The 20,088-nt window shown below is 32.0% G+C and overlaps 1 protein-coding gene across 1 annotated transcript; it reads left to right on the forward strand.

Annotated features, from left to right (window-relative positions):
* The first annotated feature begins 5,139 nt into the window (after positions 1-5,139).
* Positions 5,140-11,247, forward strand: LOC134725851 (TNF receptor-associated factor 3-like). The gene is made up of 3 exons (XM_063590078.1): positions 5,140-5,313; positions 7,700-8,598; positions 10,555-11,247. Exons 2-3 carry the CDS (start codon positions 7,723-7,725, stop codon positions 10,585-10,587), a joined length of 909 nt encoding a protein of 302 aa, XP_063446148.1. The 5' UTR covers positions 5,140-5,313; positions 7,700-7,722; the 3' UTR covers positions 10,588-11,247.
* Positions 11,248-20,088: the final 8,841 nt, after the last annotated feature.

The following is a 20,088-nucleotide window of genomic DNA, read 5'->3' on the forward strand; positions in this document are numbered from 1 at the left end:
AATATTTGTGGACGCCGCCGCCGACGACGACACCGACGACGACGGAATGTAGGATCGCTTAGTCTCGCTTTTTCAACTAAAGTCGAAGGCTCGACAAAAACCTCATAATAGAATTACGAATTGTGCGTCACACAAAATATAGCAACGCCACAAAAAAGTGACGCCACGGGTTAATGTCTTATATTTGGATATAATTTAAGATTAGATTGGTAATTATGTTATTTGATGTTTTTCATAATAATTACAACGAACTTAACATAGAATTGTATTAGTAATTGTGTAATAAATTATATTATATAACTATGTGGTTTTTCTTCTAAATCAAACTGTGAAATACAAAAGTCACTTTTTTATACACTTGTGTGAAGCACAGCTTATATTTCGTTTGTGGTGTACTGTCGTAAATTCATGGAATATGTCCGTTGTTATTCTATGGTTTACATGATGTAAAAGAGGGACGAAAGATACCAAAGGGACAGTCAAACTCATAAATCTAAAATAAACTGACAACGTCATGGCTAAAAATTAAAAAAAAGACAAACAATAGTTCACATGACACAACATAGAAAACTAAAGAATAAACAACACGAACCCCAGGTGCTCCGGAAGGGTAAGCAGATCCTGCTCCACATGTGGCACCCGTCGTGATGCTTATATGAAAACAAATCCGGTAAATAGTCTTATTCGTATGCAGGTGCTGATGCAATGTTGGTACTTAGAAATGGAAAGATCACAATTGTTTATCTGTTCTGTATTTGTGTCACGTAATTTTGTCATTTCAGTTGTATTTTTTCATTATCATATAAGCGGGAGATTTTTCTAGCCATAAAACCAGTTTTTCTTAAAATGTCCAGTACCAAATAAAGGCAACAGTGTACTAAGTCAGAAATATGACAGCTGTTATCAAATAGCCCGTTTCTATGTATGTTCAGTTGACGTTTGTTTTTGTTGCAGCTCAGTGTTTCTGTTGTTCCGTTGTTTTCCTCTTAAAGATGATGTGTTGTGACCCAAATTTGTTTTCAGTTTCACGATTTATGACTATTGAACAGTGGTATACTACTGTTGTATGTATTGGGGTAGATAATAGTAGTTCAAAATCAACATTGACCAATAATAGGCTACACGCATTAAACATGAAGGATCTGAACAACAACATAATATACAACTATATATACAGCCGGTTAAACGCATATGTTGTTTATTGGTATGTCAATATCTACTGAACTTTAAATATGATTGAGAATAAGTAAGATAATCTTATTAACTGGAGCAACAGGTGTCAGGACCTGTATAAACCTTTCATATTTACATCCATGTACGAGGCAACTGGTATGGATGACTTTGAATTTTGACTTCGAAAGATTCATCTGAGGTGATGACTGGTCACAAGAGAGAAATATAACTATAATGGTTAGACAGAAACCATAAAGATCAAAACGTTCCAGATATACCAAATCTTCAAAGAGGTAGAAAAGAACAAAATTGCCAACTGACTCCTTCTAAGAGATTTTGCCCTTTGATGACTATATTCAGTAATCTATTTTCGTCAGTTTTTGATTATCATGAAAACTAAAGGAAAAAGACGAAACTTTACAAGCAAACTTGACCAATAAGACAAGACCCGCCTATAGTTAGCTTTGCATTAATTTTCAACGAGTTAGTACCCTTGGAATAAAGATGTTTATCTATTTTTTTTTCTGTTCACATTTTGCTGTTATCTAGAAAATCGCATAGAAAAGTAGGAATGTTTAACAGAAAATTTCCAACAGGATAAATACGCCAATCAGTTCAAAATGTTAAGATGTCTCTATATAACAATTGGTACCTTTAACGGATAGTTATTATCAAATTTATCTTCTACCGGTTCTAATATTGAAAGATAAGACAGAAACACTAATTATAATCACCAATACACGATCTACAAAAAATTAACGACACAATTTAACGACAGTTTAGGCGTATATCAACTCCCTGTAAATGATGAGTTGATACTTGACAATTTTTGAAATCTGTCGGAGTAAAATATTGAATTCTTTTCTTGTGCAATAATATAAAAAACATTTGTCTTTCCAATCTTCTTGATTACTAGTCTCTCTCTGTAGCAATATTGCAGCAATGCTTGCCAATGGAAAATAAATCTCCCGTTTGAAGTGGTGACATGCCACAATAGGGGAAAATATCTAACACTTCTCTAAGACTGAACAAACCAGGATTAATCCAACATTTTCTACAAAACAAAATGTCGGTACCAAATCAGGAATATGACAGTTATTCATTCTTTCGATGTGTTTGATATTTTGATTTTGCCATTTGATGAGGGATTCAGTTTTGAATTTTTCTCGGATTTCAGTATTCTTGTTGTTTTACTTGATGATACGATAGTTTGAGAGTTTGCGTATCTCTATCATCATTTCTTTGACAGAGTGTTGCTGGTTATAGTGTAACAAATGAACAAAGAATTCCAAATAAAAATCTGAAGTCGAACATTCCTTTGAAAGTATTATTGACGGTATCGGGTATTGTTATGAAATATCACTATGGCTATATTCCACTGTTTTCCATGATATACTATGTGCTATTTTAATTTTAATGGTTTTCTTCATATTATCCGTAATTCTGTAAACAAAGTATTTTTATATACTTCCACAGCGTTTTCATGGTTTATAAGAACATTTTGTCATTTGAAATTGGTTGAGCCCGACCAATAAATTGTCAATCAATATCGATAAAATACTTATAAAACAATCGGGAACACATTTTATATTTATATATTATACATAAACAGGTATATAACAGTTGCAGTTAGAAAAAAAAAGGTATAAAAAGTTTAAATTTTATGTTCTTATTTCCCTTGTAATAAATGAATGATACATTTATTTTTTATCCACGAATTATTGGATTGTTGTAATCCTACAGAAAAGTACATAAATCAGACTGTTAGTTTTCTCATTTGAATTGCTTGTCATTTATAGAAACCTTTTATAGATTGCTATGCAGTATGAGGTTTGCTCATTGTTGAAGGTCGTACAGATACCTATAGTTTATTGTTGCTAAGTCTTGTTGTTTATGGTATATAGTGGTCACATTGGCAATCATACCACATCCTTTTATTTTTTTTATATACATTGTATTACATTATTGTAGACGAAACGCCTAAATTATAATCCTGGTACCTTTGATAACTATTTACACCACTGGGTCGATGCCACTGCTGGTGGACGTTTCGTCCCCGAGGGTATCACCAGCCCAGTATTCAACATTTCGGTGTTGACATGAATATCAATAATGTGGTCATTTTAATAAATTTCCTGTTTACCAAACTTTGAAATTTTCGAAAAACTAAGGATTTTTTTATTCCAGGCATAGATTACCTTAGACGTATTTGGCACAACTTTTTGGAAATTTGGATCCTCATTGCTCTTCAACTTTGTACTTGTTTGACTTTATAAATATTTTGATATGAGCGTCACTGATGAGTCTTATGTAGACGAAACGTGCTTCTGGCGTACTAAATTATAATCCTGGTACCTTTGATAACTATTGCACAAGCTCTACAAATTAACTTGTTTCGAAATTTGTGAAATCTGCTACACAACTTTACTACTTTTGCCTGTCCATTCAATATGAGTAATATTAAGCCCCCTTAATTTCTACATTATTTATGTGCCAGTGTTTGAGTGGTTGTTGTTGGTTGCTGCTTGTCATATTTGGTGTTGGTTTTTTTTATCGTCAATTAGACATCTTCAAATTGTTTTCTCTTCTGAAATGTTTTACATTTTATCATTTCCGAGCCTTTTATACTTGATAAACGGGATTAGTTTAATTTATTGCTCAAAGCCATGCGTTTATCTACCATACATGTTTTCATACACTTCCGTAGGTGGATAGTTGTCAAATTGACAATCATATACTCCATCTCTTTATGATTGTATATCTAATAATTACATTAGATGTAAGTTTCATTATAATACGTTATTCTGATTGGCTAACATGTTATTCCGTAAACACTTGCATCAGACAATAACATTTATCATGCATGATGACACGAGGTCCCACAAAAAAGTGCACATGTGAATTAAATAAAACTGGATAAAAATCGTGTTTTCATGATTTTAGCTAAAAAAATGTAATTATAAGTATTGAATACTTCTTTTTGAAACTTTATAGGGTTGTAAAAGCGTTGACCGTGCGTACATTTTTAGAATGAAGCGCTTCCGCGCTTCATACAAAATGTACTTCGGTCAGCGCTTTTACCACCCAATAAATTTACAAAAAGAAGCATTCAATTCTTAAATAAGTTTACATCAATGGGAATATGGAGATTTAGGACAATTTTATTTTTTTCCACGCATGATTGAAGTAAGATAAATAAAGGCAACAGTAATATACCGCTGTTCAAAAGTCATGAATGGATTGAAAAAAAATCCGGGGTTTCAAACTAAAATCGAGGGAAACACATCAACTATAAGAGGAAAAAAACAGAACACTTTAGTGCAACAAACACAAACAAATATGCAACATCATATATAGAAACGAACTATTCGATAACAACTGCCATATTCCTGACATATTCAAAATACATTGCATACAAACGTAAATGGAATATTTATTTAACTATATGTGTAAGAAGATCTTGTTAAAATATGTGACACCACTTCTTACTGTAACATGACATAAAAGGATGTCAAGCGATAGAAAATGTGCAGATGTCTAAATTTGGCAACAGGGACAAGTAGTGAAGTACACTTCTTATTTAATGTCCCTACAATCAATAACTTCAATCACTATAAAAATGTTTGACAATTATTTGAAACTTGAGTTACATCACTGTTGACGCTTCGATCTTTGGTATCAATTAAAAACAAATGCACTTTTTATTATAGCTAGGTATTTAAATCCAGTGTAGTACAACATAGGACAATTTCTACGTTATTTACAATATTTTGTCAGTTTCTATGTACCTGTCCATGTTTGAGTTAAAATGGTATTTAAACATTTCAATTCAATGACAAATATCTCAAATTAAGAGTTTTCATTTCAACATTTAATATCAATTGACAGAATTAAAGTTTGTTTGTATTTACGATCCTCTATTCTTTAAATTGAAATTCTAACCTTTCTATTTTTTCTGCAGATTACTGAAGCGGAGACTAACGGTTTTAGATTGGGTATTGATACCAGTAATAGTTTTTCCTTTGACCAGGTAAACTTGTGGTATCTGTTTACACGGTAATTTTATACAGGTGTAATACAGTCTCTATGTACATAATTATGATAGGATAGCACAGAGCAAACAGTCACTAGGAACAGAAGGTATGTTACTGACATTGTACTTAATGTTTTACACCTTTATTACTGTTAACACATAGTTTATGTCTTAATAGAAATTATACCATATCTATTTCTATTTTTTGAATGAGAGTTATTATTCTGTTGCTTTTGTTTTTTTTCCAAATGGTCAACACATAAGAATCTGATTATTTTGATGATAAATTATGTATTTATGTATCTTGAAATTCCGAAGCTAGAAGAAATTGACCAATTAAAAAATCGGTTCAACTTTGTATTGACTTTCAGTTTTAAAATATTGAGACGGACATTCACATCCGAAGTCCTTTAGAACAGTTAATAAGAAATAGAAATTTGAAGAAATAGATGATATGAAACATAAAAAGATGAATAAATACACAGATCCTAGACACTTCTATTCACGTATGAAACTTTATTTGGGGTGGGGGATAAAAGTAAAAGAGCGTCAAAAACATTTATCGAAAAATTAATCGAGGAATTAGGGGAGTATTTAGGGCAAATTGCAAGAGCGGGTGATATCAAGTGTAATAACAAAAATACCGAACTCAAAAGGGAAATTCAAAACGGAATGTTCTTCATAGAAAGCTAGTTCAAAAGCTAAAACAAATCATACGAACAGAAAACAACTGTCATATTCCTGATTTGCAACAGATATTTCCCGATGTAAAAGGATTTTTTTATTAGAATGTAAATGAATTGTGTAATCTAAGTCGTTAATTAATTCATTTAGAAATAACATGACTCTTGGCAAAGTGTTAATATGATTAATTTTCTATGGAATAAAAGTTCAATTTACCTATTACAGTACTTAATAATAAGTACTTTAATTCTACTTAAACTTTCAATAGACTTTAATATATTTTTAAGAGGTCTCGTATCCATAATATGTCTTATTTTGAAATTTAATGCGTATATTGAAATCAAGGTTGAGAGAATTAAGCATAGTAGACATTAAGGATTGATCGATATAAGTTTAAGAAAGAATTAGACCGTGTTCGTACATATTCAAGTGATGATATGAGATGGTAAAACAAGTGATTGTAGAACTTGTTGTCTTACCAGAAAAAAAACCCTTCTTAAATCCCGTCAAGGCAGGAGTTTCATATGGCACCCATCATTACTGAATAAACACAATAACAAATTGCAGTGTATTCCGCTGAGGCACCATATAGAAATAGTTTGTATGTTTTGCAAAGAACAAATCAGACCAAAAATGATCTATGTTTACATTTTTACTTGGAGCTCAACATCTTGGTCTCGTTATTACCACGGTTGGTTGAGTTCGAAAACCACTGACACACCCATGGATATGTCCTGCTATCTTCTGTGCGTTCTGTTTTTATGCCTGATTAGTTAGAGTAGACTACCTGGTTGAAATATGTTGTTCTTGTTATCTATATAGAAAAGTAGATGATTGATTGCTGATGAGAGAAAAAATCCTATGTAAACAATGCACCTAAATCAAATATGGTATATAGCATCCATCAACAACCACTCACCAAGGACTCACGACTAAGAATAGAGACATATATAATTCGATAAATAAGTTGAAGAACTGTAAAAATGGTGTAAATCGCCAGGATGAATACAATCTTTAAAATTATTCTGAAAAGGCTTTGCTCATAAGATCGACAAGAAGCACACGAAACAAAAGCATTAAAAGGGAACACCTATGACAACCGCAATTAAAAGCTAGTTCGAAGCAGATTACATCAAATAAATAAATAATCTTTTCTAAAACTAATATATCAATCATTCTTACCAGACGTTTTATCGTCTAAACTTACGTATTTGGCACAACTTTTTGGAATTTTGGTTCCTCCAAACATTTCAGCTATAAAACCAGGTTAATCCACCATTTTCTACATTTGAAAATGCCTGTACAAAGTCCGGAATATGACCGTTATTGTCCATTCGTTTTTGATGTATTTTGTCATTTGATTTTGCCATGTTGTTAGGGAATTTCCGATTTGATTTTCCTCTGAGTTCAGTATTTTTGTAATTTTACTTTTTATACTTGTTTTGCTTTGTAACTATTTTGATCTGAGTGTCTCTGATGAGTCTTAATTATGTAGACGAAACGCGCGTCTGGTGTAACAAATTATATGCCTTCATATTGCTTTTAACATATTCACTTCCTGATATTATGAGTGTGCCTCCATATTAAGACGCAACTCGGTTATTACATCAAACCATGCATATATATTTTGGTACAGAAATGAATACAATCGTTAGATCACTTCGGAAAATGCTTTACTAATGAGATCGACAAGAAACGGAAAAAAAGTATAAAAGGACACTACATTTAATCCGCCATTTATTTTTATTGGTATGCTTGTAGTTGTTTTCTTATATCAAATTATTTATATAACACTATTTTATTATCTAGGGAAAGGAAGATAAAAGGCAAGCATGGGACTGCTTAAAAAGCTTTTTGAAGAACTTCCAGATGACGTCATCTGTACTCTCTGTAACGAAGTTTTCCTCGACCCAAGGGTTTTGCAATGCAACCACATGTTTTGCAGCGCCTGCTTAGTACGCAGAGCTACACGATTAAAGGCTGATATATGTTCAACATGCGAGACACCTTATCATGGGCCTTCTTGTAAACAAGCTGACGAGGCTTTCAAGCGAAAACTACTGAACCTTAATGCTATATGTAACTACAAATGTGGCATGAAAATTAAAATGGCGCAGCTACCAGAACATCTTAAAGACGAGTGTCAACAAGCACCAGTGCCGTGTCCTAATGCGATCAAAGGGTGTAAGAAAAAGGTGAAGCGGTGTGATTTGAATAAGCACATTGACGAATGCAATTTTCGAGTAGTAACTTGTGAAGCATGTGGACATGTAACTATTTTCCAAGACCTTTTCACTCACCAAAGTAGAAAAAAATGTCTAGAGCGAAAGCTAAAACAACAAGTTATAAGGGAGTTAAGACATGCTCATCAGGAAGTAATAAACCACAGGTCAAATGTCAAGAGAGATCATATACGCCTAGACATAGAACAAACCAAGAAAGTAATTCAACATGCCCGTTATCTGCAAGAACGAAAACAAAAACTCCATCAGTTACTGCTTTCACAAAACAATAATGATGCCATAAACAGTGAATCTGGAGACAGTTTTTTCTTAACCGATTTAGAAGAATTGAAAAACAAAGACACTTCATTAACATCAACTCCTGTTCACTCTAGATCTACAGTTGGATCCCAGCAGTGTGATAGATGCCTTAAGCATTTCTTCCCTGGAAAGAACCATGGAAAATCTTGCCGTTGGCATGAAGGGGTATGTATTAATATCGAAAAAAGAATTAATTATGATCGACCATCTAACACATTGATAATTGTTAGAAAAACAAACTTAACAGTTCAAATACTACCTTCTGATACTATGTTTCGAGTTGCCGAATGACAAACCATTCAATTGTTGGTATCAGAATAAATAAATGGGACGATTTCGAAATAGATGCAAAATTAAGAATTTGTCCTATTGTGACAGTTCTATTGTTTATTTTAAATTTTAAGTAACAATAAGTAAAGTCACAAAAATACTGAACTTGGAGGAAAATCAATTCGGAAAGTCCATAATCCCATAGCAAAATCAAATAACAAAACGCATCAAAATCGAATGGACAAAAACTGTCATATTCCTGACTTGGTACAGGCATTTTCAAATGTAGAAAATGGTGGATTAAACCTGATTCTATAGCGCTAACCCTCTCACTTTAATGAAAGTCTTATCAAATGCCGTTATATTTACATTGATGTGTTAGATAAACAATAAAATAGTCAAAATATGGGTACATCAGTCATCATCGTTTAACAATTTTAAAAGGGACAATTTAACAGAACACAAAAACATCTAAGAACTACGAATACATTGATTGATGTGAGTGTCTGGCGTCAGAAATTTTTTATACGTCATATAAATTTGTCGTTCAATGTGCATACAAACAAGTTTAGAATTTACATAGGCAATGTTAGCATACAGGGTCAAAAAATCAAAAGTATGAAAGAATAAATTTCAGAAATAGACCGAGATTTAAACTAGTCCATAAGTTATTTATAGAATTTATAAGAATCCAAAAATAGTCGATTCCACTACGCGATTGAATGATTTTGACGTTTGTGGTTCAACGTATATAGTAATTCATAATAGAAATATATCATAATGACATATAATAGGACAATATTTCAACAACTTTCATGTTGATATGACGGCTTTGATAAAGCCTAGCGAAGATAATTTTAATTATTTTGTGGTTGTTGGAAGAAAACTATTCATTACTCTATTGGAGTTATTGCGAGGTTTCATGCATGTGTAGAAATGTAGGTACAATGCAAAAGGTATTTTAAGATACCAAGGGGAGAATCGAAACTCATTCAGTACAAATGTGTCACATCCTGGTTCTTACACAATGATACTAGTTCTGTGATAATTCGGGTTAAGATACCACAAATTAAATAAGAGAAAGAAAAAACAAGTATAAACTTGTGTGTATCGTTTTCACCAACAATACATACTGAAATCACCACCACTATAAGTCTTTTATGCAAACTATTTTCTCTAACGATGGTATGAATGCAGGTGTTAATTAAGATGTATCTGTCAAAGATACCCAGAAAGTTAACACTGGCAATGTTTCATGGCTTTATGATTAATTTACAAATAAATATACATATTATCTGAATGGCATAAACTTTATATAAAAGATAACGAATGGAGTACCTCACATCACCCCGGTTTTAGTGGTTTAAGTGATGCTCATTCATTAGATTTCTATGTCGTATTGTGTAGAATGTTGGTTTTCTTTTTGTTGTTTTTTTGGGTTTTTTTAGCAAGGCATTGCGAGTTTGTTTTCGCCTAATGAGTTTGACTCACACTTTGATATTCATCGCCTCTTATATTTATAACTCATCCGGAGAAAATGCTTTAAAAAATGAGACTTTACCCACGTTTAAAAAAAAAAAAAAAGCAGATAATGTACGAATATCGAAGAGACAACTATCGGCTTGAGGGCGAGAACGCAAGCAACTGATCAAAGACGTTTTTATCACTCATGTCAATTTGATTATTTACAATTTTACAGTAACTGTTATAAGTGTGAGTGTGTGGTTTTATCAATTTTTGAATTCGGACTGTTTTATTGAAAGATATCCCAGATGGATTCTCTTTGTAGATCTAAAACTTGTTTACATAGATTTAAAATTTTCATTCTTTTTCTTTTCATGCATTCTACAGCCTGTAAGTATATGTTTATCTTATTCAAAATAAGTAATTATGAGCATCTTTATTTAGTTATGAGGTTAATTATCTTATCATTTTCAAATTATAATCCTGGTACCTTTGATGAACAATTTCATTTGTTTTATTGGTTTCTTTAAGTATGTTTAAACTGATTTCCTGCCATTATCAAACTTATTTCAAACAGATACTAGTATGCTTTGTCTGAAGTCTCATATAATGATTCAAGTAACCCATATACATTTAGAAAACAGAAGTGTATCTATAATTTTACCAAACACAGATTTATATATTTTACTAGAAAATTAAGCGTCTGTAATGAGAATGTGTATGAATAATACAAGTCTTGGTAAATCATTACATATGGTCTGACACCACAGTTCTTTCGTAGTGCATTTCTTTTAGACAATAAATGGAATTAAAAAAAAAAGCATCTGCGCTTTTTCAGTGGTATTTTTACAGTGTGTGGTACTACTTTTGGAACAAATCATATTAAATTTATAGAAAACTTCATCCGCTCTAACTCAAAATATGGACAATTTTATGTAACGGGGATCTTGAATTTTTTTGACAGGTTCCAAATACCTAATTTTTAACCTTTTTAAGATGGACCAAATCACTACTTTACTTTAAAATGCATGACCCAAATTTCTTCACAGTGTAATGTCATCCACCTACTTGCTATTTGAGGCATAAAAACATGAATAAATACATTTGGAAGAGAAATAATAATAAAAAAAATAATAGGCAAATAACACACTGTCCACACTAAGGACTAAATCAAGGTACGATAACTGTACTCCCGGACCATATAACACTTGGAACTATGATATCTACAGATCAAATGTGTGTTTATACATCCAAAACACTGCCATACCTTGATTGGTTGTTGATGTTAATGCCACTAATATTAATAGCACTATTGGCTATATCGTTGCGGTCAGTTATCATTTGGTGGAGGAAGCCGGAATGCCCGGTGCGAACCACCGACCTAACTGTCATATTTGTCAATTAGAATCGGAGTCAAACGTATCTGCCACATGAAAGTTCGTTCTAACAACCTGAGTGTTGACAGGCTAATCATTGCTGTAGATAAACTACTTGAAATTCGGCCACTCTTCTTCCTAAAAAAAAGAAAACTGAGTATGCATGTCACAATCAATCGAGGAAAAGAGGACGGAAGAATAGCTACACCATCTTATTTATCAGTCGTCATCTGTGATTCAGAAATTCCAAAACTGCCAAACACCTCATCATGGCGTCCATAAAACTTCAATACTGACAAAAGGAATTATTAGTACAATAGCTTTTTCACTTAAATAGAATGTAACCTAGCATATTATCTTGCTGGAAAAGAACATGCATATAAAACAGTTGGATTTCTAATAGTCTTTAATGTAATATTAACGTGTATTTTTTTCATGTGACTCGATTTGGCGACCTATACAGATTGTAAGTATATATTTTTTTACAAAACTTTTATAACTTGTCTTGTGTAAATGGTTATAACCATCTTGTAAATTGTTCAAGGAAATTTCCATCTGACAAGAGAATATCACTTCAAGTGTACTCGCTGAGTAAGTTTAGTTCTTTAACAATACGGGAGACACTATAGTGATAAAGGACAGAGAGTAAGATGCTCATGAGAAAGATTGATAAAAGTATAAAGAAACCTTAAATGAAACTCTACCGTCAACATATAATACTTATGTCACAATTTTGCATTTCCATGTTCACTGAAATCTGGAATAACTTTCTATAAAGGTATATGCTGAAAAATGGTTTTGACCCAGATTTTGCGTTTGACTGAAAATGGACATATTTGTAAGCGTTTCTGTGTGTGTTACATTTTTAATTAACGTTCCTTTGTGTCGTTTGTTTCCTCTTATATTTATGTGAATTCAAATTAATATAAGACGTGCCAAGGTACTACTTTTCTATCTCAAATTCATGTATTAAGTTTTGATGTTATATTTGTTATACTCATCGGACTTTGTCGAATGCTTAGTTCGTTTCTGTGTGTGTTACATTTTAATGTTGGGTCATTGTTCTCTTATATTTAATGCGTTTCCTTCAGTTTTAGTTTGTAACCCAGATTATTTTATATCGATTTATGAGTTTTGAACAGCGGTATACTACTGATGCATTCATTTGGCATTTCAAGGTGTCGTATGGACACACACTCTAACTTTTTCTTTGCACGATTTTTTTTCCAATGACCGTAAAGTAATTATCAACCAAATTGTCCCAGTAGAGTATATTGTATGAAATATTGTTATACCAAATTTAGGTAATAAATCATATATTTTCTTTTTCATATCCTTCTCTGAACAGGTACCGGTAAGTCAATGTAACAGTAATATTATCAATCAAGCTCGAAAAATTGTGAGAAGTCCCGATTGGAAAAAAAACATATATAACACCACTGCATCTCTTTAATACAATGATTTCGCTATAGTAAGATCTCCATCTCCTAAGCATGATGATTAAGAAGCTAACAATTATCAATTAAAACTAAGGCTTTATAATCTTTAAGAATATGTATAACTTTAAAGTTTTCGATATTTTTCTGGCTGGATACGCTATTTTTGCAAATAAAAATGGTATGCTAACTGATGTCTCTGACAACAAGAACTGTTATTAAAATTTATAAAAAGTCTTACAAACAGTCACAAAAAGAAACTGATAATAATTTAATATGACTGGCAGCGGCACCCAATTACTATTTGCCTATAACCTGTTATAACATCAAATGTTGAAAAGTCAAACATGACGTGCACACTTATTTAGATGTTCAATAGTTATCAAAGGTACCAGGATTATAATTTAGTACGCCAGACGCGCGTTTCGTCTACATAAAACTATTCAGTGACGCTCATATCAAAATATTTATAAAGCCAAACAAGTATAAAGTTGAAGAGCATTGAGGATCCAAAATTCCAAAAAGTTTTGTCAAATACGGCTAGGGTAATCTATGCCTGGGAAAAGAAAATCCTTAGTTTTTCGGTAAATTCAAAGTTTTGTAAACAGGAAATTTATAAAAATGACTACATTATTGATATTCCTGTCAATACGTGTCCTATATCAACAATAAAGTTCTTTGGAGATACAAGAGGCAAATCACTTAAGACACGAAACACTCCTAACTGCTAAAATTATGAAATATCTATCGAGGTCAGAATCCGTACACCAAATCAAAAACAAAGGGTGGATTTACTTAATCAACGTTGGTTTATTGATTGATTGGTGTTTAATGCCACTTTCATCTCTTGTGTTGTTTCGTGGCGGTGAGGTTTTGTTTTGTAAAGGAAGCTGGAGTATCCAAAAAGAACCAAAGACCTTCGTTTAGAAAATGATAATCTAAATCAATTAAGATTTTAGTCGAACGAACTGGCACCTGTGGGATTCAAACTTACAATCTTACTCCAGACTGATGCATTCGATTACCAAGACTACTTGACCAACGAGCCACTCGATCAACGTTGAAGTTCATAGTAAAATGAATAGGAAATTGACTGGTAATTTTAAAAGTCAAAAGCATCCTCCTTAAAAGGAAACGATACAAGCTTTTGTTGTGGGAATTTGAAAATGCATAAAGTATACATTTGTGACAAAAACTTTATGATGGGTGCCACGGGTACAAGTCAAATCGGCACCTGGTTAAATCGACACCTGATCAAATCGGCACTCAGTATAGTCAAATCGGCATCCAAAAATATTTGATATTATATATATGTATAACATTTACTAAATTTTATCATCGGTATAAAGACATCATTCGTAAATATAGCTCAACATGCAGACTTTTTATACGTTCAGGTATTTCACATCCAATTTTTTATGGAAATATTCTTTATAAAGCACAAATGTGTCAGTATTCACCTCAGAAACTTACAAAACCTTTGAATAGACTTATTAAGAAGGGATATAATTACGATACTGTTGTCATGTCATTAAAGATTGCATATTTTGGCGTTAATATTGAGTCACTGATAAGGTCTTTGCGGCGGAACTAAACACATTTATTCTAAAAACAGTTGTTGGCATGACACGGGTTATGTTCTTCTCATATATGTTATGATGGTATGATACTAAACCCCTAACGGGAAGGATTGTGCCTGATGTTCATATGATGAAATCATAATCTTTCAGTCAGTTTAATTGAAGTCTGGAGCTGGCATGTCAGCTAACTGCTAGTAGTCTGTTGTTATTATGTATTATTGTCATTTTGTTTATTTTCTTTGGTTACATCTTCTGACATCAGACTCGGACTTCTCTTGAACTGAATTTTAATGTGCGTATTGTTATGCGTTTACTTTTCTACATTGGTTAAAGGTATAGGGGGGGGGGTCGAGATCTCACAAACATGTTTAACCCCGCCGCATTTTTGCGCCTGTCCCAAGTTAGGAGCCTCTGGCCTTTGTTAGTCTTGTATTATTTTAATTTTAGTTTCTTGTGTACAATTTGGAAATTAGTATGGCGTTCATTATCACTGAACTAGTATATATTTGTTTAGGGGCCAGCTGAAGGACGCCTCCGGGTGCGAGAATTTCTCGCTACATTGAAGACCTGTTGGTGAACTTCTGCTGTTGTTTTTTTTATTTGGTCGGGTTGTTGTCTCTTTGACACATTCCCCATTTCCATTCTCAATTTTATAAATAATTTTAAAATGTATAAATTCATGATCTATTTTGGGGTTAGTATTTTATCATGCATTACATCATTAAAAAGCATCAAGCAGTTAGAAAACATAGGTTAATTATTTAAAGTTTTCATAACATTCTATGACTGATGTTTTGGAAAGTTTTCTTTGGTGCCACATGTTGAGCATGGTATATTTCAGTTACACCTGAGTCCACCCCATTTTTGGTTTCATGTACATTTGTAGTTTAGCACTAGAATAATTTTAAGATAAAATGTAACATAAAATTTAGTAAGGATGTCTTTTTAAATGTCTAAGATTTATTCTTTTATTTCATATTCCATTGAATCTGACTGACGAAACAGCTTTTTGTGAGTAGTTTTAACATTCAGTTACATATCATATTTGCCAAATACCATTAATATGTAAAAATATACAATACATGCAATTTATTTTTAAGAAACAAATGTGCGATTTGTACAATTCTAAATATTATTCAACAAACATTTTTACAGTAAAAAAAATACATTTTATAAAATTGGAAATATAATCTGTAAATAATTCAAAGTCTCTCGGTGTAACAAGACTTAGTACGTGTAACTGTCTATCAATACAATGTAACTGACATTTTTTTTTTTTTTCATATGCTGTTCTAATAAATTCAACAACAGGGGGTAAGTTTTTATTCATTTATGTGAACTTTTTTTCAATCATATTTTAACATATAAAATTCAACTTACGTCAAGTGAAATTTATATGCAAATCTTTTTAAGATTAAAATGGTATAATAAGTACAGAAAATGTACGAAATTTGTAAGATTTCTGAATTGAATTTACATATTGAGTTTGTTGAAAACATCATAAACAGAAAATAAAATAAAGAATATACAAAAAGTCAAATTGAACACAATATGCTTTCCAACAAATATGTTAATCATACAGGAGTCGTCTTATAATTCTTGTCGAAAATGTCAAGCGTCGACTATATAACAAACTAATTTAAATTCGCACAGATTTTATACATTTCCTCTGGTACGAGTCTAGTGTACATGTAATTATGTTTTATGCAACTTGCAGTTAAGCTGTAATTGAAAATGCTAGCTCAAATTTTAAAGATGAAATACAAAATGCATGTAACTAAAACTCTTGGTTATGATCCTCAAACAAAGGTTAAGGATTTGGAAGCTTAAATAATGACTTCCCAAATCAGAGGTAAAAGGGCAATACATGAACATAGTATACTAGTCGTTTATAGAGTGATCTTTATTTGATAGACAACATTGTAAACCACCGGTTAGTTTGTTCCTATAAATATTAACAGCAGGTGTGTATCGTGGTTTTAGTTTGGCATATTTTGCTTTGAATGGGTAAATTAATAGGGTCCTGGTTCAATGTTTATATTGTCTATACATCCTCATCCTCTTACCCCATTTTCCTTATGCTATTATGTGGTTGATTTGTCAAAAACTACTCGTAGAGAAACGGGAACATATAATGATCGATCCTAAATGTGAATGTTTAAAAACAGTGATTGTACGATTTTACCCGTCATGGGATTTATTCTTATCTGTTTCAAATAAGAGATAGAAGATGCCGGCATGTGATGAGGGATAACAGTTACCAGAAGTAGTCCACATACCACTTCAAACTGTAACAGTTGTTAAGTTTACAGTATATTGTTTGATTGTTAACATAGATCTATTATATATGAATTTCAATTTAACTCTTTTCTTTTTTTCATATCATCTGCTGTTCAACATAACTACCAATCAGGGTGTAAGTATTAATTATCCTCTTTCATTATATTCAGAATTTACTATTGTTTAACAGACCACCATTATCTTATCACTAAAGAACATTATTTCTCTTGGTACTATTATTTGTGGTACTTTTCACATAAAATAAAATTGAGAAAGGAAATGGGGAATGTGTCAAAGCGACAACAACACGACAATAGTTGCAGACAACAGCCGAAGGCCACCAATGGGTCTTCAATGTAGCGAAAAACTTACATGAAAGTTTGCATTTGAAACATGATATTTTAGCTTTTTTCTCATATGTTTTTACCATCTACTATATTTTACACCATAGAAATGCAAAATGATCATTCATAGGTAATAATTATACTGAAAACATTCGGTCTGATTAACTGGGTTTTAGTTTCTCCAGATTTTCTTTGAGATAAATTTGATATTTGATCAGATACAACTAATACAAATCGTTTATAACATGTTGAAAGTTGAAAATCGAATGTTGAATGTTGAAAACGAATGTTGAATGTTAAACACGAATGTTGTATGTTGAAAACGAATGTTGAATGTTAAACACGAATGTTGAATGTTGAAAACGAATGTTGTAAATCGAATGTTGGAAACGAATGTTAAATGTTGAAAACAAATGCTGAATGTTGAAAACTAATTCTGAATGTTGAACGAATCGAATGTTGAAAGTTAAAAATCAAATGTTGAAAACGAATCGAATGTTGAAAGTTAAAAATCAAATGTTGAAAACGAATCGAATGTTGAAAGTTAAAAATCAAATGTTGAAAACGAATCGAATGTTGAAAGCTAACAATCAAATGTTGAAAACGAATGTTGAATGTAGAAAATCGAATGTTGAATGTAGAAAATCGAATGCTGAAAACGAACGTTGAAATTGAATATTGAACCAAAATGAAATATGTAACCAAAATTGGATTCTATTTACAGACATGTCAGTTTTGTGGAAAAGTAGACTATCAGCCTGGATGCATGTCTGGATATCATGAAAGCGAATGAATTTGGTGAAACTTTGTGAGAATTGCCTCCTGTTGAAGAAAACTATTGATATCAGCATTACTTTTTCTCACTCTAGAAACTTACTTTATTTACTTACTTTATATATACCTCCTAATTGTTTGTATCTATTTATTAGTTATTGTTCATTCATATTATACACCTATATTATTGTTTAACATAGTTGCAAAATAATAAAAAAATATTAATGTTATTGGTACCATTATCTTTAATTTTCCAAACTCAACATGACATCACATATTGTAATTATATATATGTGGTCCATCTACTTAAATAACCTCATCAGACGCACGTTTTGTCTACAAAAAACTCATCAGTGAAGCTCAAATCCAAAAAGTCAAAAAGGCCAAATAAAGTACGGAATTTACAGATACGTTCATACCATAAAATAAAATTGAGAATGGAAATGAGGAATGTGTCAAAGAGACAACAACCCGACCAAATAAAAAAAAAACAGCAGAAGGTCACCAACAGGTCTTCAATGTAGCGATAAATTCCCGCACCCGGAGGCGTCCTTCAGCTGGCCCCTAAACAAATATATAGTAGTTCAGTGATAATGAACGCCATACTAATTTCCAAATTGTACACAAGAAACTAAAATTAAAATAATACAAGACTAACAAAGGCCAGAGGCTCCTGACTTGGGACAGGCGCCAAAATGCGGCGGGGTTAAACATGTTTGTGAGATCTCAACCCTCCCCCTATACCTCTAACCAATGTAGAAAGTAAACGCATAACAATACGCACATTAAAATTCAGTTCAAGAGAAGTCCGAGTCTGGTGTCAGAAGATGTAACCAAAGAAAATAAACAAAATGACAATAATACATAAATAACAACAGACTACTAGCAGTTAACTGACATGCCAGCTCCAGACTTCAATTAAACTGACTGAAATATTACGATTTCATCATATGAACATCAGGCACAAAATTTCCCATAGTCTATTTTCAGTCAGGTAACCCAATATATATCTTGATGTGCCCTGTTATTGTCTTAAAGTTGTTTATTTTTTATGACGATATTGTTTCACAAATTATGAAAGTGTTAGTTAAACTGCATTGTTGTAAACTGAAATATGTTAACAACCTGTTGAAAGTTACCAACCTCAGTGTCAATCTCCAAGGCAAAAGAGAAACTTTACTTATTTAAGAATTAAAGAATTCCACTCCAGCCATTGCATTCAGTGAGGTGTTAGTTTTTATACTCTGTGGAAGACTTCATATATACTTAAAGATGAATAACAGGAATAAAATTACTGTTACATTTCTTAAGGTTTGTCAAGTATATGTAGGGGTTTATGGTAAATATGTATACATCATATCGATACTTTCACTTTACACAAGTGTTCCCCATTACAATGTAAAAGACAAATTGAAAGAGTTGGTAATGCTTAGTTTCATAAAAAAGAATGGCCAATGTAGATACAAGTGTCTTGTCTTAGGGATGGACAAATCCTACTTTGGAAAAAAAACTTCTGATTCAAACAAAAAATTCTATGAAAATGACATTGTCAAGATGCTTGATTTCTTGATTTACAATATATGTTATGTTTCACGGTTTGGAAGACGTGTTTTCAACAAACTATTGGCATTCCCTTGGGAAACAATTGTGTCTCCTTCCTTTATTTTTATAAGGCTGACTTCAAGCAGGAACTTATTAGGAAGAAAAAAAAAGTTATTAATATCATGTAACTTTACTTTCTGCAATACAGATGATGTTATCTCCCTTAAAAGTTAAAAAATTGGTTTGGTAACTATGTTGAATGAATCTTTCCTCTTTGTGGCATTTTTATCATTTGTGTCTGTTTGTTGTGTTCACACATCATTGTCAATATAATGGAATTTGATGTGACTGTCATACAAGTGAGAGGTTTAGCTAGCTATCAAACCACGTTTAATGGACCATTTTCTACATAAGAAAAAAGGTCTGTAATCAAGCTGTGATTCTGTAAGTTGATCAGTAACTCTCCGTTTTGAATTTTTTTCTCAGTGTTCACTATTTTTTTGTGATTTTACTTTTCCCGTTAACATAAAGGTAAAGGATACAATAGATATGGTTAAGTCTGTCTCATATCTAGACTTGCATCTAGAAA

This window comes from Mytilus trossulus, chromosome 7, assembly GCF_036588685.1.
Source record: "Mytilus trossulus isolate FHL-02 chromosome 7, PNRI_Mtr1.1.1.hap1, whole genome shotgun sequence".
In the NCBI taxonomy this organism is placed as follows: domain Eukaryota; kingdom Metazoa; phylum Mollusca; class Bivalvia; order Mytilida; family Mytilidae; genus Mytilus; species Mytilus trossulus.